This window comes from Notolabrus celidotus, chromosome 23 (genome assembly GCF_009762535.1).
Source record: "Notolabrus celidotus isolate fNotCel1 chromosome 23, fNotCel1.pri, whole genome shotgun sequence".
Lineage (NCBI taxonomy): Eukaryota > Metazoa > Chordata > Actinopteri > Labriformes > Labridae > Notolabrus > Notolabrus celidotus.
The window spans coordinates 19,621,369-19,645,055 of NC_048294.1; the positions used below are offsets into that span (position 1 = coordinate 19,621,369).

Here is a 23,687-nt window from a genome sequence, read left to right on the forward strand (position 1 = left end):
ATTACTTAAGTATAATATGATTTTTTAATGAAAAGACAAATAAAATAAAGACAAATAACAATACGAAATAAATAAACAAACAAACAAACAAATAAATAAATAAATAATAAACAGTAAACAAATAAACATATATATATATAATATATAAATAATAAACAGTAAATAAATAAATGAATACATAAATTAATAAATAATAAACAGTAAATAAATAGAATCAGATCAATCTGGAACAAAATCAGATCTTGTACCATAACTAACATTATAATAGTGAAGTTGTTTATCACTGTAAAGCACATTTTAGAGCTAAAATAAAGTTACACTATCTAATTCTAGAAATTCTTCTTATTCTTGTACCTGATTTTGATTTGATTCAACCATAGAATAAATTAGAACGGGTGAAATCTGAACTTAAATAAAAGCAAACTGCACTTTTTAAATATAGATTCCATTTTTTTTTATTAACTCCTAATGAAAGTTAAATGAATAAATCAAATATCTATAATCTGACTTATATCATGTAAACTCGGTGAATATATCTGTCTGACTTAATGACCTTTAATTTAGTAGCGTCGGCTGCAGACTTTCACACTTGTCCTATATTAAACCAGAGGTGTGTTTCCTCGCTGCAGCAACATTAGATGTTAATCATGCTGATTAACTAGAGCTGACTGTTATTATTTACATGCAGACTCCAAAATCTATAAATATGAACTCAAAAATTCAACACAAACATCAAACTATCAAAACTGTCTCCATGATGCAGTCAGTGATAAAATAACATGAATGTGTGAACATTTTAACACATGGCTGCCCTCCAGTGGTAGAAATCAGAATGACACTGAAGAAATGTTAAATTATTGATTTAAGAACACGGCGGATTCCTCAAAGGTTCATAGAAATAATAACAAACAACAGATTTAAGAGCTTGTGATGTTTCCTCTGAAGGTTTGTCTGACAGGAGTGCTTCGTCGTGCTGCAAACCTACAGGGAGGATAAAACACCTCACTGTGGTATGATGGTATCTGTATTATTAATCACTTTTCAAACTCATAAAGTGACATTCAATGTTAGAGGTGCAGTCACTCCATGCGTCTGTGTTAACCCTTCGAGCAGCAGTGTCTCTGTCAATGTTTCTACACAAGCTCATGCTGCTGTCCAACCTTTTAACCACAGAGCCGTCGTCCTGCACAACCTCTCTCTCTACTACATGAGGCAGGAGCACTCTCCCAAAACCTCCAGCATAACTCAACGCCTGGGGAACAGAATGAGGGAGGGAGGGCGTGAGGAGAAACAGGAAGTAAAACCTGCACATGATTCATGAATCTATCGAGAGATAAAGTCTGACCACGGCTCACTGACCTTCTCAAAGTCCTCTCTGGCTGAGGGGAGATCTGCAGCCAGCGAGGAGTCTCCGATCTGCTTCTCCATCCTCTCTCCTCTCACCACCGTCGTCTTCACCACCTTGCTGACTTTCCGACCTTGCACCGGCTCCACCTCGAACTCTGATGCCGTGGCTGCTCCGAGAGCGAGGGGCTCGGAGAAGGTCAACTAAAGAGAAGACGATGAGATGAATCATCACAAGTTTCCTGATGTTTTTACTGACTGTAACTAGGGTTCAAGGTTAAGAGATAGAAGAATTCCCTTTACATTGATGCTCTTAGATTTAAGGTAGGAGACACTGACCTCTTTCTGATCTCCATCACTGTGCAACACAGTCCTCTTCACCACTCTGGACACGGTGTCTCCATCCTCGATCTGCACTGTCTCCTGGTGAGAGCCCTCAATGGTCACTTCCTGTGTCTCCATGCCGTCAGGTGACACAAATGTACGGATCACCTTCCGTGTGATCTGGTGAACAACACAAAAGAGAACCACTTTATCTTAAAAACTGTGACCCGGTTTGCAATAGTCTTCAGTCAGGACCAGTCTCATCAAAGAGAGTTATTATTTACATGCAAGAAGCTCTGTTCTGAGAGCTCCCTGCTCTTCCGTGTGCGTACGTAGAAGAGCAGAGACTGAGGCGGGGAGTGCACACCTTCTTTTAAGTGCATACATGAAAAGGCAGAGAGAGGCAGAGACCCTCTCTACTTTTAAGAGTAGGCTTCAAACTTTCCTTTTGGATGAAGCTTATGGTTAGAGCTGGCTCAGGCTTGGACCAGCTCTTAGTTATGCTGCTATAGGCTTAGACTGAGCTCTGGGATCCTGTCTTTCCCTCTCTCACCTCTGTCTGCCTGTCACTTACTTTAACTCTTCCTGTCCCATTAAAGTTACTAACCATAGACCTTTCTGGAGTCTCTGAGCTCCCTTGTCTCGTTGGTTCCTCTGGACCTCTGCTCTAGACATGCCAGACTCCAGCTAGAGTACGGTCTAGACCTGCTCTGTTTGGAAAGAGTCTTCAGATAATGTTTCTTGAGATTTGGGGCTATATAAATAAAGATTGATTTATTGATTGATTGTAAGAGTTAAAACTGAACACACATTTTGACATCTGCCAGTTGGATGCATAAAAGATCTGGAGTTAAGATCAGCTGATGTCCTGTGAGGTTTAGAGGTTTGCTCTTTTACCTTCTTAACCACCATGTTGCCATGCTCGTCCATGTACTTCTCCTCTGTGACGGTCTGTGGAGGGATGTCTGGGAGGTTATCAGCCTGAAAAAACACAAAAACACATAATTCATTAAAATGTTAGCACTTAAGGTGTCAGCGGTAACTTACAGCAGAAGTGTTTCAGGAAGAGTATTATCATTTAAAAGCACCCAAACATAAGAAAACACAAGATCTACATTCTACTTTAAAGCCGAGTTTTCTATAAAAGAACTGGGCAAAGGGTACAGATGTAAAAAAAACAACAACATCACCCCAAAAAACGTAAGATGTTTATTTCAGAGTCTCATTTCTCTGAAAGTAAAAAGATTTAGAGTTTACATCACATCCAAACCACAGCTCCCCTTTAATAGAGCCCAGCCTCACTCTACAGTTCATCACTGCTGCGTCATGCTTGTTTACCTGAATGATAACTCTGCGTCGGACCACCCTGGTGGTCAGCACCTCCTCCTCTGAGCTATCAGAGGACAGACACCCTAGCTCCTCCTCTATCTCCTGAGAGACAGCACACAACCAGCATGAGTCAGTACATCAGGTGAGCACAGACTCTCAAACCTGCAGACAGGCTGCTCCTTCTCTCACTTCACCTCACTATCATTCTACCATCTGCCAAAATGTTTTGTGTACAGATGAATGGAGCAGAAATAAAACATGTGTTTGGACACGAAGGTGAAGTGAGATGAAGAGAAGGCACAGATATGCAAACACAAAATAAACGTGCGAGGATGGGAACCAGTGTGCGGAATACAAGACGGTCCTGAACAGCATGCAGACTTTAAGATCTTGATCTGTGTTTGTTTCTTTTTCTGCAAAATGCAAGTTAGAAAGATGCAAAAAAAGGGAAATCTGATAGGCCTCTGTTGTTGCCACCGCGAAATCTGTAACTATAATTGGCTGTTTGTATTGTCAGAGGCAGTACTCGTGTTAAAATCAGCTATCTGGGTGCAGATTTGGCCTGATGGCTGGGTTGTGGCCTCGGTTCGCCTCCAGCCTGGGGGCCCCTTTCCCGCCGTGTCACCCCCGACTCTCTTCTGCCTTCCTACACAATCTACTGTCCTCTCCTCTCAAGTCCCCAAAAGGCCCCCAAAATATAACTTTAATAAAAATCAGCTAACAGGGTGGTGCTGCAAAAGGCAGCCAGAAGCCTTATTTGCATCTCAATGTAACACATTTGTTTTACTAATATTTAAAATTGTGACTTTAGACGAAATTATTGAAGAGTCCTTCAAGAAGGAATTTTAAACAACCTATAAGTAGCATTTGTGAACTTTTTAAGGTGAAAATATTAAACACAGGAATATAACATCTGTATGGTCCTTTGATCCCGTTTGAAATTGTAATAATGATAAACAGAGATGGAAGAGGTAAATGAATGCTGTTTATTATTAGTTCATATTTCTTGTCACTCCTGCCCCAGTGGGACCACCACAGTCAAAAGCCTGGACATTAACCCCTCATACAGTCTGTGAGGAGGCTGAAATAAAGTCTGATGTCATTTGAAAACACTCCTGATTTTACCTGAGCTTTGTTTTATTTTACTTGATTTTAATAGTTTTAAAAATGTATATATTTTAAAAGAATGCTCTTCCTTTAGATTTATTTTAAGGGTATTTCTGTCTTTTAAAATATGTTCAGTTTGGGGCGCTTGTGGCCTGGCGGTCTAAACGCCCCACATACAGAGGCTATATCCCTTGTCACAGAGGCCGCCGGTTCGATTCCTGACTGCGAGCGACCATGTACTGCATGTTTTCCCCACTCTCTGCTCCCCATGGTTCCTGTCTCTCTTCAGCTGTCCTGTCATAAAGGCAAAAATACCCCAAAACATAACTAAAATAAAAATACGTTTCATTTCTTTATCTTGTCTCGTGTGATTTTGTGAAACATGCTGTAACCTTGCTTTTGAAAAGTGCTCTATAAATAAAAATATCATTATTATTTATTATGACACGAATATCATATACTGTATATTTGAAGCCATGTATGAATACATTTTAATATGTAATTGGGTCATGATTTGGAGTTGTTGAAGAGATGCATGAGCTTTTAGTGCTCAACGTTTTTGCACAACTTTCAATTCAAGTCAAAAATATCCTTGTATGCAACTCATGCAGTTAACTAACCTGACTTTCCCTCATCTCTACGACAGATGTGACGATGTTTAAGTTAGCCAAAGTGTTCACAAATACCACATTTAGGGGAGTGAAATCTGCAAGAATAATCCTTTACTTATTGGCTGAAGTAGACCTCTGTTGTTGTTGTTAAAAGGTATTCCGCACACTGATGATGAAAACCAACGAGCAAAACTCAAGGAATGCAAACAGGTGCAGAAGAGACCAAAGACTGAAAGGTTAGGAACTCTTAAAGAAACATTGTCTAGTTTAAGATGAGGAACTGCCAAAACATCAAACCGCCAATCACAAACCAGCTTCTCATGTTGTAAAACTCAAAACTCATCACACGTTACATTTCTCTCATCCCCTGAGTTTAGGCACTCATGCACTCAAAGCACTCATCAGCCACGTTTAGTCCGTACAGTGCAGCATCGTGTTCTCTTTGTGAGTCTTTAATGCACCACAGCAACCAGCCCGGCCAGGCAAAACACCAGTCGGAGCAGCACTGTGCCATGCTCAGCCTCTTACCCGTCCCAGGAAGTCATCGTCATCATAATACTCTTCCTGATCTCTGGAGGGAAGCTCCTCACACACCGGGATGTCCCCGTCTGCTTGGCACTCTCGTGAACCCTCCGAGTCGTACGCAAATTCACCGAGACTCTCACTGCCAGAGGAGAAGCGCTTGTAATCCTCCACACGGAGGAACGGGTGGGCGGCTAGCTGAGGGGTCCCTTTCACAAGGCTCAAATCTAGGCGGGTCCCGGGCAGAGGAGATGGGGGTTCAGAGATGTGGTAGATCATCTCATGATCCAGCTTTAAATCCTCCGGGTCAGAGAAGTCAGAAAGCGCCTGTCTGCAGTCATAGAACTCCACATCGGACTCAGAAAGCTGCGGAGACTCCGATCCTTTACTGAGAGCTTTAGGAGGAACTTTCTGATCGTCTGATTCAAACTCTGTGACAGTTTTCTCAAACTCTGACAGGACTTTCTGAAAGCCAGGAGAAAACTCAAAGTCTTTTTCTTTCTCAGACTCTTCTTTGGATTCACTCGCGACCTGGGCTGAGAAGGAGTCACTGAACACCGGAGACAATGGGCTCAGATCGTCCAAGGAGGGTTGGCTACATTCAGAAACTCTTAAAGTCTGATGTCCTGAAAATATTGCTTCATAATCTGGAGGCACTAGAAACTGAGTGGACATGGGTGAGAAGAGCTCACTGGAGTCAGACGTTTTCAATGATGGTTCCCACTCTGAGTGGTCACGTGATGTGTCCGAGGCTTGGCATGATGTTCTCTCAGATGAACGTAGAACCGGTGTGACAGCCCGGTGTGTCGTGTACAAGTTCTTGTCGGGTAGCTGTAGAGGAACTGATATCGAAGGCTTGATGTGTTCAGTTAACTTACTGACATCTTGATTATTTAAGATCTCACTGTCTGTGTGAAAGTGTGTTTCTCCTGGAGTCTGAAGAGGAGCCTGGAAGCAAATATCAACATGGTCTAAATAAGTTAAACATCCACATATTTGCAGATCTGGTTGGTTCACACCGTTAAAGAGACTTCAACACTCCACCAGGTTAAAAGAACGACCACTTCATTTCTACCCAGCCGACATCTCTGTGGTTAAGAGCAGTAAATAAAGCAAAGACATGCAACTTCAGAAACTTCCGAGCATCACACCTATAAATTTACATTCCAAACTCAATCTGGACTAACTTAAAAACCACACGATGAGGCATTAACGTCAGTCCGTTGTGTTGTTAGTTCATCAAGGTAGAGTTACTTCCATCATCCAGGTGACAGGTTAGAAGAGTTTAGCTCAAACACGTGAGTCTCTGCTTGGTTTTCATGCTCTCTTACCCCGTGTGGGTCTGTTGTGCTCTTGAGTTCGCCAACACTCGTGAGGAGGATCTTCGTGTCCTTTCTTTCTGCCTCTTGAACAGACGAAACCTTCACGGGAAGCTCGTTCTCACAAACAGGATGGGCAGAAAGTATCCGCTCATCGTACGACAGAACTTCAGCTTGAGATCTACTCATTTCTCCCCAGTCAGGATCTAAATCTGTTTCATCAGTCATTTGGTTTTCATTAAGTATTGATGGAAGCTGATCAGGCAATAAAGGCGGTGTCGCATGACTCAACAGTTCAGCTTCAGAGACTATCTGATCAATCACAGGACAAAAGCCGACCTCATCATCTGAATCAACACTCTGAGGGCTCAGTGGCCGCGGGCTGTCGTCGATCCAACAATCGATTGGCAACGCAACAAACTCAGAGTCCGAAGAAAACGACACGGGCGAGGAGGATCTATCCACGAAGGTAGCATCCATAAAATACGAGGACAGTATCCTCATGAACTCAGGTACCGGAGAGTCAGGCAGCAGCGGTCTGAACTCATTGACGGATGAGATGGACTCAGGAGAGGATGGTCTGTCAGACTCAGTAACTCGTGATGACGTCACCATGAGCTCGCACTCTGACTCTGAGTCCATCGATTCAAGCGATGATGTCCGATGTGTGGTGGTGAACTCGTCCAGAGAGACAGGAAACTGTGGGACTGGAGAGTCTGGAGACAAGGACCTCTCTGCGCTGTACTCAGGCATTGACTCTGGAGACGACGCTCTGTTATAAGACTCCACATGTCCTGATGTTGTGTAGTCTAAATCTGTTATATAATCTACATCTGATGCGAGAGTGTCAGGTGATGATGAGCCTGATCTCAGGAACGTTACGCAGTCAGGTAGCACCGTCATAAACTGAGGTAGAGGAGAATCTGGAGAGAGTCGCCTGAACTCGTTGACTGATGTGAGAGACTCAGGAGACGATGCTCGAGCCTCCAGCGTGACTGAGTCAGGAGTAATGGGTCTGAACCCTGTCAGGGAATCTGGAGACAAACGTGCTTCATCAATGTCTTCATCAGAAACTGACACAACCACCCAGTCATCGTCAGACTTTGTTAGTGCAGGTTCTTCAAACGTGTACTCGGCCTGCCTGTAAGGAGCTGATTCAACCATCGGAGGAGGAGACTCTGAAGCTAGTTTGTTTGATATGACCTCTGAAACTGTCTCTGTGTCTGCTCTGGTGAACAGTTGAGTCCCCTCTGAGGGTGGATCTGAGGCACAGGTATCTTTGAGCTCGATGTCTTGAGCAGTATCGATCCTGCTGCTGATAAACTGCATGAACCCTGTCTTACTGCTGAATGTCTCTCCTGCATACTGAGGATCACGTATCTGAGATATCAGCTTCCAGAGCTCTGCATCATAGATGAGGTTATACTCTGCTACCATGAAGACCGAGTCCTCTGCTAAGGAGGATGCTTCAGCTGTAGCTAAAACTGTGCTGTCTATTTCAGTTTGAGCTTTTGATTCAGTTACTAAGGAACTGGAAACCACCTTTAATGAGCTCTGGTCTGACTCGACGGACTCAGGTGATGCCGGCCTGTCCTCTGCATAAAACGGGTCAAAAGTCTGGGACATGTCGTCTGAATCTGAAAACTCAGTAGGTGATAAATCTCTCAAAGTTGAGACATCTTCAATATACGCTTTCGTAAAATCAGGTATGGGGGACTCTGGGGAAAGAGGTCTGCATTCATCATCTGATTGAGGTGTTAGAGGTCTTACACCTGTGACTTCTGCGTCATAAGAAGCCAGATCACCCTCCATATCTGAGAGTATCGATTCTGGGGATGAGCACTCGTAGTGTGTTTCAAGTTTCCTCGTCTCAAGAACATTTCGTGCAAACCAAGGGAGAGGCGAGTCTGGAGACAGCACCCTGTGTTCATGAAGGGATTGATCGGATTCAGGAGATTCTGATCTGATGGCACTAAGTAGCTCTAAAGCTGCAGGCGACCAGGGTCTGTACTCTGTTAGGGATTCGGCCGATAGCGGCCTGTCTTGTACGTCTGATGCAAAAGATTCAGGGGAATCCGCTCTATCATCGACATCATACTTCCTGGACATCAGAAACTCACTCAAAGCGTACTCTACGTCCGAGTCAATCGACTCAGGAGACGAGGATCTAAAGAAATCGTTCACAATGACATTATCAGGTGTGTAATCAGGTACAGGTGAGTCTGGGGACAGAGCCCTGAACTCATCAGAAGCACCTGAGCCGGGTGAGGAGTGTCTGAGGTCATGAGCGGGAGAAACCAGACTCAGGACGATGTATTCTACATCTGAACATGTGGACTCGGGTGATGCTGAGCGACATTCAAACACAGTTGCAGGTGTTTCATAAAGTAGTCGTTTGAAGTCAGGTACTGGTGAGTCAGGGGAAAGTCTGGAGGATGTTAGTGATCCAGGAGACGAAGGTCTGCTTTCCAAGACAATTGGGAAAGACGAACCAAATTCCAAATCTGACCACACAGACTCAGGAGAAGTGGATCTGAAGTTCATGTAAGACATGTTTGAATCAGGAAGTGCCTGTGTGAACTCAGGGATAGGAGAGTCTGGGGAAAGAGGTCTGAGCTCCTCATCACATACAGCTGATCCAGGAGAGGCTGCTCGATCCTCAAAGAGCCAGGGGGAACATAAATCTGTCTCTCTGTCCTCGCCTACATATTCTGACTCAGGTGATGTGGACCTGTATCTCACCCCTAACATGGTCTGCAAGGTCTCATGGAGTACAAGCCAAGAGTAATCAGGTAGAGGAGAGTCAGGGGATAAACATCTGAGATCTGAATCATACACCCAGGACTGACAGGATTCTGCTCTGTCCTCAAAATCAAACATCTGTGAAACTAGAGGCTCGTATTCTGGGTCTGAAGCGTCTGATTCAGGTGAAGATGACCTATAAGAACCAAACTCTGGATTAATCTCTAGTAAAGCTGGTCTTAAGTCAGGTACAGGGGAATCAGGAGACAGTCTGTATTTACTCAGAGATGCTACAGAATCAGGAGAAGAGGGTCTGTCATCTCTAAATGCGGATGACTCCATTTCTATTTCCATATCGGACCACACTGAGTCAGGAGAAGAAGATCTTAAGGCTGGGTAAGAAACCATGGACTTGAGCAGTGCCTGTGTGAATTCAGGAATTGGAGAGTCTGGAGGAAGAGCTCTGAGCTCCTCATTGGATACAGCTGATCCAGGAGAGGCTGCTCGGACCTCAAAGAGCCAGGGAGAACTCAAATCTGTCTCTAATTCCTCATCTATGTATTCTGACTCAGGTGAAGTGGATCTGTATCTCACTCCTAACATGGTCGGTAAGGTCTCATGGAGTACACGCCAAGAGTAATCAGGTAGAGGCGAGTCAGGGGATAAACATCTGAGATCCGAATCAGACACCCAAGACTGACAGGACTCTGCTCTGTCCTCAGAATCAAACACCTGTACAAAGAGGTTAGAGTACTCAGTCTCTGAAGCGTCTGATCCAGGTGAAGACGACCTGTAAGCACCAAACTCTGGATTCATCTCTAGCAATGCTGATCTGAAGTCAGGCACAGGGGAATCAGGAGAAAGTCTGTATTTACACAGCGATGCTACAGACTCAGGAGAAGAGGGTCTGTCCTCTCCAAATGCGGATGACTCTATCTCTATTTCCAAATCCGACCACACAGACTCCGGTGAAGTAGACCTGAATTTCATGTAGGACATGTTTGAATCAGGTAGTTCCTGTGTGTACTCAGGGATGGGTGAGTCTGGGGAAAGAGGTCTGAGCTCCTCTTCGGATACAGCTGATCCAGGAGAGGCTGCTCGGACCTCAAAGAGCCAGGGGTAATACAAATCTGTCTCTAAGTCCTCGTCTAGGTATTCTGACTCAGGTGAAGTGGATCTGTATCTCACTCCTAACATGGCCGGTAAAGTCTCATTGAGTACACGCCAAGAGTAATCAGGCAACGGGGAGTCAGGGGACAAGCATCTGAGATCTGAATCATACACCCAGGACTGACAGGATTCTGCTCTGTCCTCTAAATCAAACATCCGTGCAAAGAGAGGAGCGTACTCTGTCTCCGAAGTGTCTGATCCAGGTGAAGACGACCTGTAATCACCAAACTCTGGATACGTTTCTTGCAAACCAAAGTCAGGTACAGGGGAGTCAGGGGAGAGTCTCAGAGATGTTACAGACTCAGGAGAAGAGGGTCGATCCTCAATTATCATGGATGAAGAGAAGTTAAGTTCTGCTTCCAAATCTGAAGACACTGACTCAGGTGAGGAGGATCTGTATCTCACCCCTAACATGGTCGGTAAGGTCTCATGGAGTACACGCCAAGAGTAATCAGGTAGAGGCGAGTCAGGGGATAAACATCTGAGATCCGAATCAGACACCCAGGACTGACAGGACTCTGCTCTGTCCTCAGAATCAAACACCTGTACAAAGAGGTTAGAGTACTCAGTCTCTGAAGCGTCTGATCCAGGTGAAGACGACCTGTAAGCACCAAACTCTGGATTCATCTCTAGCAATGCTGATCTGAAGTCAGGCACAGGGGAATCAGGAGAAAGTCTGTATTTACACAGCGATGCTACAGACTCAGGAGAAGAGGGTCTGTCCTCTCCAAATGCGGATGACTCTATCTCTCTTTCCAAATCCGACCACACAGACTCCGGTGAAGTAGACCTGAATTTCATGTAGGACATGTTTGAATCAGGTAGTTCCTGTGTGTACTCAGGGATGGGTGAGTCTGGGGAAAGAGGTCTGAGCTCCTCTTCGGATACAGCTGATCCAGGAGAGGCTGCTCGGACCTCAAAGAGCCAGGGGTAACACAAATCTGTCTCTAAGTCCTCGTCTATGTATTCTGACTCAGGTGAAGTGGATCTGTATCTCACCCCTAACATGGCCGGTAAAGTCTCATTGAGTACACGCCAAGAGTAATCAGGCAACGGGGAGTCAGGGGACAAGCATCTGAGATCTGAATCATACACCCAGGACTGACAGGATTCTGCTCTGTCCTCTAAATCAAACATCCGTGCAAAGAGAGGAGAGTACTCTGTCTCCGAAGCGTCTGATCCAGGTGAAGACGACCTGTAATCACCAAACTCTGGATACGTTTCTTGCAAACCAAAGTCAGGTACAGGGGAGTCAGGGGAGAGTCTCAGAGATGTTACAGACTCAGGAGAAGAGGGTCGATCCTCAATTATCATGGATGAAGAGAAGTCAAGTTCTGCTTCCAAATCTGAAGACACTGACTCAGGTGAGGAGGATCTGTATCTCACCCCTAACATGGTCGGTAAGGTCTCATGGAGTACACGCCAAGAGTAATCAGGTAGAGGCGAGTCAGGGGATAAACATCTGAGATCCGAATCAGACACCCAAGACTGACAGGACTCTGCTCTGTCCTCAGAATCAAACACCTGTACAAAGAGGTTAGAGTACTCAGTCTCTGAAGCGTCTGATCCAGGTGAAGACGACCTGTAAGCACCAAACTCTGGATTCATCTCTAGCAATGCTGATCTGAAGTCAGGCACAGGGGAATCAGGAGAAAGTCTGTATTTACACAGCGATGCTACAGACTCAGGAGAAGAGGGTCTGTCCTCTCCAAATGGGGATGACTCTATCTCTCTTTCCAAATCCGACCACACAGACTCCGGTGAAGTAGACCTGAATTTCATGTAGGACATGTTTGAATCAGGTAGTTCCTGTGTGTACTCAGGGATGGGTGAGTCTGGGGAAAGAGGTCTGAGCTCCTCTTCGGATACAGCTGATCCAGGAGAGGCTGCTCGGACCTCAAAGAGCCAGGGGTAACACAAATCTGTCTCTAAGTCCTCGTCTATGTATTCTGACTCAGGTGAAGTGGATCTGTATCTCACCCCTAACATGGCCGGTAAAGTCTCATTGAGTACACGCCAAGAGTAATCAGGCAACGGGGAGTCAGGGGACAAGCATCTGAGATCTGAATCATACACCCAGGACTGACAGGATTCTGCTCTGTCCTCTAAATCAAACATCCGTGCAAAGAGAGGAGAGTACTCTGTCTCCGAAGCGTCTGATCCAGGTGAAGACGACCTGTAATCACCAAACTCTGGATACGTTTCTTGCAAACCAAAGTCAGGCACAGGGGAGTCAGGGGAGAGTCTCAGAGATGTTACAGACTCAGGAGAAGAGGGTCGATCCTCAATTATCATGGATGAAGAGAAGTCAAGTTCTGCTTCCAAATCTGAAGACACTGACTCAGGTGACATGGATCTGTATCCCACGTTAGTTCTTATGTATTCTTGTAGTACCTGTCTAAAATCTGGAGTAGGAGATTCTGGTGAAAGAGGTCTGAACTGATTCAGGGAGCTCGTGGATTCAGGAGAGGACGATCTGTAATTTGACAAGAACATAACTGATGTGGGCGAAAGAGGCTGGTACTCTGAGTCAGAGTCCGATGACAGAGGTTTCTCCTCTGTCTCCGGTTCTGGAGACTCTGGGGAATCTGGTCTGTCTTCAGCATTGAGTGGGGAACCAATGGAAGGTGCATACTCAACATCTGATGTAGGGGATATGGGAGACGAAGACCTGAATCCGACAAAAGATGGGAAACGTTCCACTACTCGTACAACAAACTGAGGTACAGGTGAGTCTGGGGGAAGTGCTCTGCGTTCATCTCCCGAAGCGACTGAGTCAGGAGATGAAGGTCTGTGATCATCAGACAATAAGCCAAATATCTCATCTCTATAATCTATATCAGAGTAACAAACTGAGTCAGGGGATGTAGATCTGCATTCAGCAGTTGAAAGAGTTTGATAAAGTACTTCTTGTCTGAACTCAGGTACGGGGGAGTCAGGTGAAAGAACTCTGAACTCAACCTCAGAGTCAGGTGTGAAGGATCGTCTCTGGATCTCTATGGACGTCATGTCCAGTTCGTCAAATTCAGAGTCTGATAGAACAGATAATGGTGAAGGTGATCTGCTCCCAGGTATTAGCACGGCTGATTCTATGTACTGCCCAAACTGTGGTACAGGAGAATCTGCGGATAAAGCCCTGAACTCATTTACGGATGTTGTTGAATCAGGGGATGAAGCTCTCATTTCTGATGTGATCATCAGTGAGTAAGGAGACATTCGCCTGAATTCAGAATCTGAGTCCGGCGTGAGCAGCCTCGTGTTAATGTCTGATGTCACTGAATCAGGAGAGTCTGCTCTCTCTTGAATGCCAAACTCTGACGGACAAATTACAGACGAATCCTCGAGATCTGAGGTAACCGACTCAGGTGAGGATGATCTGTATGCAAAGACTGACGACCGAGACTGAAACTCAGTTCTAAAGTCGGGCACAGGTGAGTCCGGAGAGAGGGGTCTATGTTTGCTCAGGGAGGCTTCTGATCCAGGAGATGATAACCTGGACTCAGTCAATAAAGAAACATCAAAGTGGTCAAATTCTGGATCTGATTCTGGTTCAGAAGAAGGCGCCCTCTGATGTCCTATAAGAGGTTCAGAGATTGCGACAGAAAACTGGGGTACAGGTGAGTCTGGACTTAGAGGTCTGTCCATAGAGTCCAGTGACTCTTGGGACCTCAGGACGCTCTGTGCCTGCAGAGCCTCAGGTGACAGTGGTTTATACTCTGCCTCAGAGTCAGGTGACAGTGGCCTACCTGCGTCCTCTGCCTCTTGATCAAGGTGGACCTCTTCCTCATTTGTCTCTTCATCTTCGGCTGCTCCTGCGACAGCTTCTCCTACATAATGAGAGTCATACATCTGACCTATGAGCTGCTTTTCTCTGAATGTTGTCTGCCTTTCTTCATCCATTGCAGTGCCTGGTTCCTCCTCGATGATTGTTGGCAGTGTTTGTCGATCACCTGCACCAGAAAAGTCTGCAGTACCATCCTCTGACTCCCCGTCTTTCACACCTGAATCCTCGTAAACGTACTCCACTCTTGTACCAGCGTACTCAAACACACCCGTCTTGCTTGAGAATGTCTCGCCAACATATTGAGGATCACGGATTTGGGAAATGAGCTTCCAAAGTTCAGCGTCATAAACAAGTTTGTACACCGGCACCCTGATCGCCTTCAGGGACAAGGTCCGATTACCATCACCTGACGGTCTCTCTGTGGTCTCTTGGGACTCTGGTGAGTCCGGTCTCTGCTCGTACACACTCAAGTCTTCTCTTGACTGTGTGTAATCAGAATCAGAAACAGCTGACTCAGGAGATGATGATCTATAAGAACTGAAGGCCGCTGCTTCAGGCAGTGCTGATGTGAATTCAGGTATCGGTGAGTCTCCTCTGTAATCGTCTCCAGAGACTGCTGAATCTGGAGACAATGGTCTCGTCTCAGTCAACTGTTGTGAGAAAGGCATCGCCTCACATTCTATGTCTGAATAAACAGACACAGGGGATGAGGAGTGTTCCCCAGGAGACCAAACAGGAAGCTCAGACAGAGCCAGACCAAACAGAGGGATGGGTGACTCAGGAGAAAGTGGCCTACTTTCATCAACTGAGCCTGGGGATGACGGTCTGCTCTCAGGAGATAATAACAGAGACACAGACACAAATTCTGAATGAGACGTTTCTGAGTCAAGAGAGGAAGTCCGATCGAATCGAGTGATCACAACCGGTTCTTGTAAAAAGAGTCTAAACTCAGGGACAGGTGAGTCAGGAGAGAGTGCTCTGTACATGTTCACAGATGATACTGAGTCAGGAGAGGCCGGTCTATCATCACATAGGAACAACACGTTTGAATCAGTCTCCAGGTCTGACCACGCTGATTCAGCTGACTCTGATCTGTGGTACGAGATAGAGGCTTTAGAGAGAAAGCCAGAGTACTGAGGAACAGGAGAGTCAGGTGTCAAAGCTCGCTGACTGTCCACGGATCTACCTGAGCTGCAGGAATCCGGTCTGAGTGCACACAACGCTAACAAGGACTGTGGAGACATCGGCCTGTACTCTGCTTCAGAATCAGGAGAGAGCGATCTTTGCAAAGTGGAAGCCTCATCAGACTCTGCGCCTGTCCCGGTAAACTGAAACATAGCTGTCTTACTCACAAATGTTTCCCCGGCGTACTGAGGGTCACGAATTTGAGACATGAGCTTCCAGAGTTCAGCGTCGTATGTTAGACTGTAGCCTGGCACTGAAAACTCGGCCAGAGATATATGATGCTGAACGGAGACTGAAGACTGTACGTCGTCTGATATCACTTCTGAAGACAGAAGCGGTGAGGGATCTTTTTCAAACTCTTGTGTCTCTTCTGTCGTAGAGACCGAATCAGATGTTTCTTGTATCTTTTCATATGTTATTGTGAGCTCGGGTGATTCTGTTGTGTATTTCGTAACTCTCTGCTCATGTTCATTCTCAGCTCTGACTGATTTCTTTGACTTTTTCTTTCTGGAGGATTTTGCTTTTCCTGTTTTTGAAGTGTGAATATCCTCCTTTGAGGATCTTTGATCAAACTCATCAAACACTTTCTCTGTCATTACATCATCTGACAAAACCTCATTACCTGCTTGTGATTTGATAACTTTGCTGCTGTCAGATTCTACTGATGCTTTTGGAGCTTCACTTTTAGAGTTTGAAAGAACAAAGGTTGAATTTTCTTCTTCAGTTAGCGACTTTTCTAAATAGGACACTGTGTTTGTTTTTGTTTTAATCAGCCTTTCACTGTTTGCATCTACTAAAACTGTTATTTCAGGCATCATGTCCCCTTTAAGAGGTGTTTCGGTTACACGATTAGGTGATGGCTCATTATCACTTGCAGAAGATAAAGGTTTATATTTAGTGTCTGACAGCACAGAGTCTTGAAATGATTGTAGATTTATCGTCACATGATGCTGAGGTGGTGTGGGAGAATCAGGTGAGACACACTCTTTGTGTTTCTCTGATTCAGGAGATGCTCTGATGTCTAACACTGCAGCCTGTGGAGGCGTTAATCTTTGATCTGGTCCTGACTCCAGTGAAGGTGCACTTTCTTCAACGTCAGACGAAGATATGAAGATCCAATCATCGTCAAAGTCAGATACTTTCTCCTCTGAGGTCAGTGGTTTGTTCTCTGTATCAGTTTCTAATGTGTCAGCAGGTTTACACTGCACCTCTACAGAATCAGCTGATGGAGGGGAGGGTGATCTACGTCCTGGTTCAGCTTCATCTTCAGCTGAATCAGGAGATGCAGCTCTATGTTCAAATTGAAGTGACCCTGGAGACACTGATCCATACTCCACATCAGAGCACACTGACTCAGGTGAGGTGGATCTCTCATCTGTCAAAGCCACAGCTGACTCAGGTAAGCTGTGGCTGAACTCAGGTATGGGGGAATCAGGCGACAGACCTTTGTATTGGTTTACAGACTCTACAGATTCTGGGGATGGCGGCCTGAAGTCGGGGTCTGTTAGGAGTTGATAATGCTCAGCGTCAAGCAGGTATTCAAGAGGTGATGATGTCACCTCGTGGAAATCAGGGAACACGTTCTCAGAGGACGTAAAAAACCACTGCACTGATTCTAAAACGGACTCAGGCGATGACGCTCTGTTGTCAATATCAAAAGATAACGACCGAGGGGAGATCGACCTCTCATCGCTGTATTCGCTGTCTTGTGACACCGGTCGTCCAAATGGTCTTTTGTTGGACACCATTGGAGTTAACGGCCGTTCATCTGATTCTGCCTTTAGCAGCTTGGTAGCGCCGCCTGGTGCACACAATAATGGCTCCCTTTGAGGAGACTCCCCATCATCAGCTGTCTCCCAGAGGAAAGCAGGAGGCGGGAGGGGAGACAGCGGCCTGAACTGAGGGACCGGAGAATCAGGGGCAAGAAAATTCAGCTCATTGACCGAGGACACCGACTGAGGAGATGAGGCCCTGCTGTCTGTGAGGTATATGGTTGGATCAGTTACATACTCAGGTGAAGGTGATCGATCATAAGCTGAGATAAGAAGTTCCCCCGTGGTCTCAGAGTACTCATCACCTGCTGAATGAGCATCTATCAGCTCAAATGTTGAGTCATGTGACACCTGAACAAAGCTAAAGTAGCTGGAGGACTCTGCTCTTTGGACTGTTAAAACTGGAATAGTAGACCTGTCTTGAGAGAAGCCAGCAATTGCCTGAGTAGACGCTTCCTCGATTTGATTCCTACCATGTACAGCTTTGACTTCAACGTCACTAGGAGCTGAGGCTTTGTCAATGTTGATCTCAAGCACCGACTTGTGTTCACTCTCTGTGGATGAATCTGAGGGATCTACATGTTTATTCTCACTTGCGGATCCGTTCTGGTCAGCATCATACCCGTACAGTACTTTGTAGAGCCGTTGTGAAACTTCATCCATGTGTTTCCCTGACATTCGTCCGGTATGCATGGATCCTGTCGCCGCTGAAGTCTGAAGCCTTTGTCCACTCGCAGTCCTCTCTGTGACCTCGCTGGTTTCCAAAAGCTCCATCGAGAGTTTCCGGAAGTCCTGCTCGGCTTCATCACACTCAATCAAGCTGTCTTCAAAATCAGTCATGGACAGCGGTCGACTCTCACACACACCTGTTCGAGATCTGTTGGTTAACTCTCGCCACGGCTCCGGGGACAGATACTGTGAGTCATATCCAGAACTAGTACTCTGTAGGCACTCCAAGCTCCACTCCTCCCCCCCCTCCGCCCCCTCATGTCCAGCAGCCCCCTCATCATCACATGGGTCAACAGTGGGGTAAGGAGGGGCGGTAATCTGGGCACCTAACTTTGGTGCCCCTTTGTACACAGGGTCTATCACATGGGATCGCAGGTGGTAGGGAGAGGTGCGGTACACAGTGAAGAAAGGACTTACTTGTTTATAACTCCCTGTGAGTACGGTGTCGCTAAGTTCCTCGTACACTCTCTGTGATGAGCTGCAAAACAAAAGAAGCAGATATCACAGCTGGTAATAAAACATAGACGCTGATGAGACCGCTAGAAAGGCGTCACATGAATTAACTTACTAAGCTGTCTCCATCTCCTTCTGCAGCTTCTCCTTCTGGGCGTTTTTGAGAAGGCCTCTTGCCGTGGAATCGGCCTCTTGTCGTCCCGACGTGTCGTGAAGTGACGACAAACTGGAGGAAAGGTCCTCCGCCGACACCATAGGTACGTCTTGTCCCGAGCCTGGACTCCTACGTGTGGCCTCTGTACGCCTGCTTTGCCTGGGACTGTCGAAGTCTTCGTGAAGGGCAGAGAAACCTGACGACAAGTGCAGGAAGTAATGCTGAGTCACTAATGAACTGCGTCTTAAATAGACATGAAGTTTTAGTTACTGCAGAGATTTCCACTACAGTCATGTCTGTTTTTAATGCAGTAATCTCCACTACAGAGTCATGTCTGTTTTTAATGCAGTAATCTCCACTACAGAGTCATGTCTGTTTTTAATGCAGTAATCTCCACTACAGAGTCATGTCTGTTTTTTAATGCAATGCTGCCTGAGGGCTTGATGATCAGGTCCATCCAGTCTTTGTTTTGGTCCTTGTCCCATTTATACAGAGGTGCCTCCAGACTCTCTGAATCTTTTAATGACATTATGTACAGTAGATGATGAAATCCATTCATCCTTTGTCATTTTACTCTGAGGAACATTATTCTGAAACTGTTGAACTTGCTCACGCCGTCTCTCACAAAGTGATGAACCTCTTCCTCTCTTTCCTTATGAGAGACTCAGCCTCTCTGGAGTGGTAATACCCAATCATGTGACTAACTTGTTGATCATTAACCTGTTTTGCTGTTGCTGTCCGGGTTTAAATGTGTTTCTAATGAATTGAGGTTGTACACGGACTGGATACCTTCACTGTGATCCAGCGCTATGGTCCTCTCTATTTCTGCATAGGTATGTGATGACGTCTCATCCTGGTGGGACTTGATTATCTTGGTTTCGATGAGGTGAACGATGTCCATTCGGTTGATTTTAGTCAGTCTCTTGATCAGTGTTGTCTCTATTGACATAAAACAGAAACATTTCAAAGTTTAAACATGATTTTCTACTTTGTATATTTGTTATATGAGATATATGAACCTCATGTATCACCAACCTGTACCATGCTTTCCCTCCCTCTCAGCCCACAGTCTCAACAGGGCATGGCTTTGGTCTTGGAGTGAGTTTGGGTTTTGAATCCTGACCAGGTTAATTTTCTCCTCACTAAACTCCAGTTCTCTTGCCAGCTCTGTTTGCACAAAGAGACATCATTGAGAAAAGTATCCTCACATACAAAGGGTTTGAGATGTAGCTTCTTGAGAGCCTGGGAAATGCTAGCTTCTTCACTGCCTTTAAGGTGTAACTCACCTGTCCAGCTGAAGCCCAGATGGTCGGCTATAATGGCCAACCGTTGCTCTTTTCTCTCTGCCTCATCCTGTGGATCTACTGCAAACACCACCAGACAGCCATGAGCGGTCAGCGCCGCACGGTTAAACAGATCATTCACATTCGCAAACAAAGGCTTCACTGGCTTTCTTATTTTACAGTAATGATGTTTAATGCTATCAAATCAGGGAGTTATAACCGAAAACAAGAACTTAACACGCCATGAAGAAGGTTTTAATAGATCCAAATGATCCAGTTACAGATTAAGAAATGTACAACAGTCACTAAAGATTTATCAACATTACAAAGATTGTTTGACTGATCATGTATTCTTTAATATTTACAAGTTTCAGCCTCTAGTTGTTTTTACAGTTTCCATAAAGCCTTTAAGTCAATCTTGAGATTTTTCAGCACACATAGAAGGAAAAGAGACATCATTACGAACACAAACAAAGCTCACAGCCACATGGATTCTTCAACTACGATGGGACTGAACTACAAGAGACAGAGAGGCAGCACCTTTACAGCTACAGTACACTAATGAGGCTAAAGAGATAGAGAATGGCCCCTTAAACTGGGGGGATACCTTGACTTTGGACTTTATCGTCTGGGATTCGCTGCATCTGTGTCTCAACAGGGTCGTCCCACAGTGGTCTAATGGGAAAGACGTCTCCTGAGGGAGGGAACTGCATCTGAGGGAAAGTTTCTCTTTCTATGATTGACGGGTCAATGAGACTGCTCTCATCGTCTGAGTTGGCCGCTGCAGCTTCTCGTTCTTTCTCTGTCTCTGCCTGCGTCAACCTCGCCACCAGTTTCGCTGCTTCGTCAGCTATCTCTTCAAAGCTCTCAATGGTCTGTTTCTGTTGCTCGATTTTCTCTTTAGTCGGTGTCGTTACCGGAGAGGTCTGACCGCTCTTTCCTCGGACTGGCAATCTGGACTGGAAGCTTTTAGACTTTGCTGACTCAGCACTCAGAGGGCGACCCTCTTTTTTAGCAGACGGCCGGGTCGACTCTCCCTCACAGAAGCTCTTGGCTTTGGGAGAAGAGGTCTTGGTTTTGACTTCAACTGAGGGACCCGCATCTGTCTCAGATTTCCTTCGTGGATCCTTTTTTACGGGGACCTTTAGTTTTCTGTCTTGTGTAGATTCGGTACGCTTGGCGTTAGAGTCGGGCTTCAGAGCGCTCGCCTTGATGGGAATTCTAGATTTGGACTCTGAGGTGAACGAGGCCTCTTTTTTAAGAGTGGTTGAAGAGGGAGCAGTGTGAGATGGAGAGGGGATACCGGACTTACCCCGCCCTTGAGGAGCGGATTTAGTCTGAGTTTTGGCCGGGGTCTTTTTAACACTACTGGATGCACTCTGTTTGGACTTGGCTGTTGTTTTGGGGGCTTCTATCACTGACTGCGGTTCCTCTGGAGATGAATCAGAGGACTCTTGTCCCTGCTCAGGGTAAACTGATCTAGTAACGGTGGTCTCTGCTGTCTGTACATTTGTAATCAGTTGCTCAGGAGAGCTTGAGTCTAAGTCTAAACATGCTTCATTCACTTTTTTATCTGTCTTTGCCTCCTGAGCCTCGGGGGAAGTCTGATCTTTCTTTGTGGGTTTGGCTGAAGCTGCTATCCCCATCTTAGGGATTTTAGATTTGGAGGTGTCTGATTTAGAAGCTGACTGGTCGCCTTCAGGCGGGGACTGAGGCAGAGGATCAGGTTTTTCTTTCGGTTTTTCAGACTCCTCAGTTTTGATCTCTAATGTTAGATTGAGGCCGACCTCAGGCTCTGCTGCTGGTCTCTCTTGCATGACCTCCTCTACAGAAGGTTCCTCTAAAGGCTGTTCACCTATTTGGAAAAAGGCAAAGCCAGCCCCCTCTTCTTCATAGCTCCTCTTCGTCATGTCAATAGCACCACTGCGGGTCATCTCAAAGAGCTTCCCCTCCTGAAACAGGAAGGGGTTGGGCTCACTGGTTGGGGTGCTCTCCTCTGTCGGGGACCTGCCCGGGGTTGTGTCCGGGGTCGCTTGCAGAGACTGACGGTCTACCACCAGGTTCAGAATCTTTTGTTCCTCTTCTTTGACGCGAGCCGCAAACGCAGCATCATCCTCGCGCATGGCCGACCACGAGTCAGCGTCCACCCTTGCGGTGACGCCCTTTGACTCCGTTTTGGGAGGCTCTAGTGCCTCGTCATCCTCTTCCGTGTCATCGTAGACACAGACCTCTGCTTTGAACTTTTCCGCTGTTTCACCTGAATCAGCAGTTGCACCGAGTCCGGTCTCTGGTGCTCCTGCTTTTTTATCTCCTTTCACTTCATCTGTGACGTTATTACCTTGTTTTAGCACACCAGTCTGCTGACTGCTACCACCTGACTCTGGACCTTCCTCCTCATCTCCTGTCTCTCTCCACTTTCTCAGACTCTCCTCCTTTTGCTCATCAGTCCTGTTAGCAGCGCTGGATGTCACTGCAGCCTTCGAGGCCGAGCCGTCTGTATCAGCTCTAACAGGCTGAGAGTCTCTCTGCTCCTGTGTGCTCTCCACTTTTGAGTGCTGTAGGTCTGAGACAGAGTGAGGCCCCTCTGAAGTGACATGGGCTGTTGTTGTGATCCTGACCTCTTTGCTGTGGGATCCGTCATGCAAACCTGCTGAGAAAGGAGAGGGAGGTTGTACTTTAATATGGGGATCAACACAAAGAGCTACCTTTGAATCTTCAGCGGGTCTACTGAGCCCACATTCACTTTGTGGGAGAGTTTCACTGGTGGAGTCTAAGTTCTCATAGCTGTCATCCCCTATCTTGGCCTCTTTTCTAGAGTTCTTTTTGCTCCTGGCGTCTTGCTCCATTTCATCAAATGTTTTTATTTTGGCTGCCATCTTAAACATCTCCTCCTCTGGAGTTATTTTTCTCTGAGCTTCATAGCTGTCTGATGTGTCCTCTTCTTCTGGGTCTTCAGGGATTACAGCTGGATTGGATGGAACAGTTAGGAATGAATGGTCTGGGGGTTTGGGGTTCACCTCATAACTTACCTCTTCAGAGCTAGGAGTGTCAGGAGAAAGGGGACTCTTACCCGAACTTGTCATCTGAGATGTCTGCTCACAACTGTCATCGTCAGCACTAGCCTCATGGTCTCGAAGCAGCCTACCACGCAAAGCATCTTGGGGGAACTCTGTGGCTTTGGAAGGCTCTGGATGGCTAGAGGGTTTACTAGCTGGACCTAGAGCTGAGGGGAAGGACGGGAAGCTTTTCTGCTCTACAGGACTGCTCTCTAAGGAGTCATGAGGAGGGGATTCTCTGGTAGGGCTAGGTTCAATAGAGTCTGGGGACTTATGGGAGGAGTTTTCATCCATGAGAGGACTACCGTCTAGAGAGTCTCTGTGGCTTATCGTCAAAGAGTCGTCAGCTAACGGACTGAGGGCGTCTGAGTCCTGCCTTAGAGCTAGCTCTAAGCTGTCGTGACACTGAAAGAAGGATCTAGAGGTCAGAGAACCAGCTAAAGGCAAGTCTAGCTGACGATCGGGGCTCTCGTCATCGTCGCTGAGAAAAGTCTCTACAGTCTCTGAAACTCTCTTTGTAAGCTTGTGAGGTTTTGATGGTTTAGGCTCGCTCCTCCTAACAGATATAGACTCACTTGTAACGTGGTCTTCAGCAGCCTCGCTGGAAGAGACAGGGAGAGTCAATGCTGTAGACAGATGGTCACCAGTGGTCCCTACACCAGAGTCCCCAGACCGCTCTGTCTCTTTAGTTTCTGTTTTAACTGAGGTGGCAGATGTAGGCGTCTGCTGTCCAGTTTGGGGAGAAATGCTGAGACTTTCTGGGCTCGTGCTGGGGGTGGCGAGACCCTCATGTTTTAAACTGT

At 46.1% G+C, this 23,687-nt stretch overlaps 1 protein-coding gene across 1 annotated transcript in view; it reads right to left on the bottom strand.

The window, feature by feature from the left end:
• The window catches only part of ank2b (ankyrin 2b, neuronal), a 146,143-nt gene that overhangs the window by 3,298 nt on the left and 119,158 nt on the right, over window positions 1-23,687 (bottom strand). Inside the window, exons 36-44 of the mRNA XM_034676911.1 lie at window positions 20,436-22,478; window positions 19,832-19,909; window positions 19,581-19,712; window positions 19,335-19,484; window positions 18,507-18,741; window positions 18,356-18,416; window positions 2,566-2,649; window positions 1,684-1,848; window positions 1,360-1,548 (exon numbers count right to left, since the gene is read on the bottom strand). Of these exons, the coding sequence (XP_034532802.1) occupies window positions 1,360-1,548; window positions 1,684-1,848; window positions 2,566-2,649; window positions 18,356-18,416; window positions 18,507-18,741; window positions 19,335-19,484; window positions 19,581-19,712; window positions 19,832-19,909; window positions 20,436-22,478 (3,137 nt within the window). The remainder of the gene's footprint in view (window positions 1-1,359; window positions 1,549-1,683; window positions 1,849-2,565; window positions 2,650-18,355; window positions 18,417-18,506; window positions 18,742-19,334; window positions 19,485-19,580; window positions 19,713-19,831; window positions 19,910-20,435; window positions 22,479-23,687) is intronic.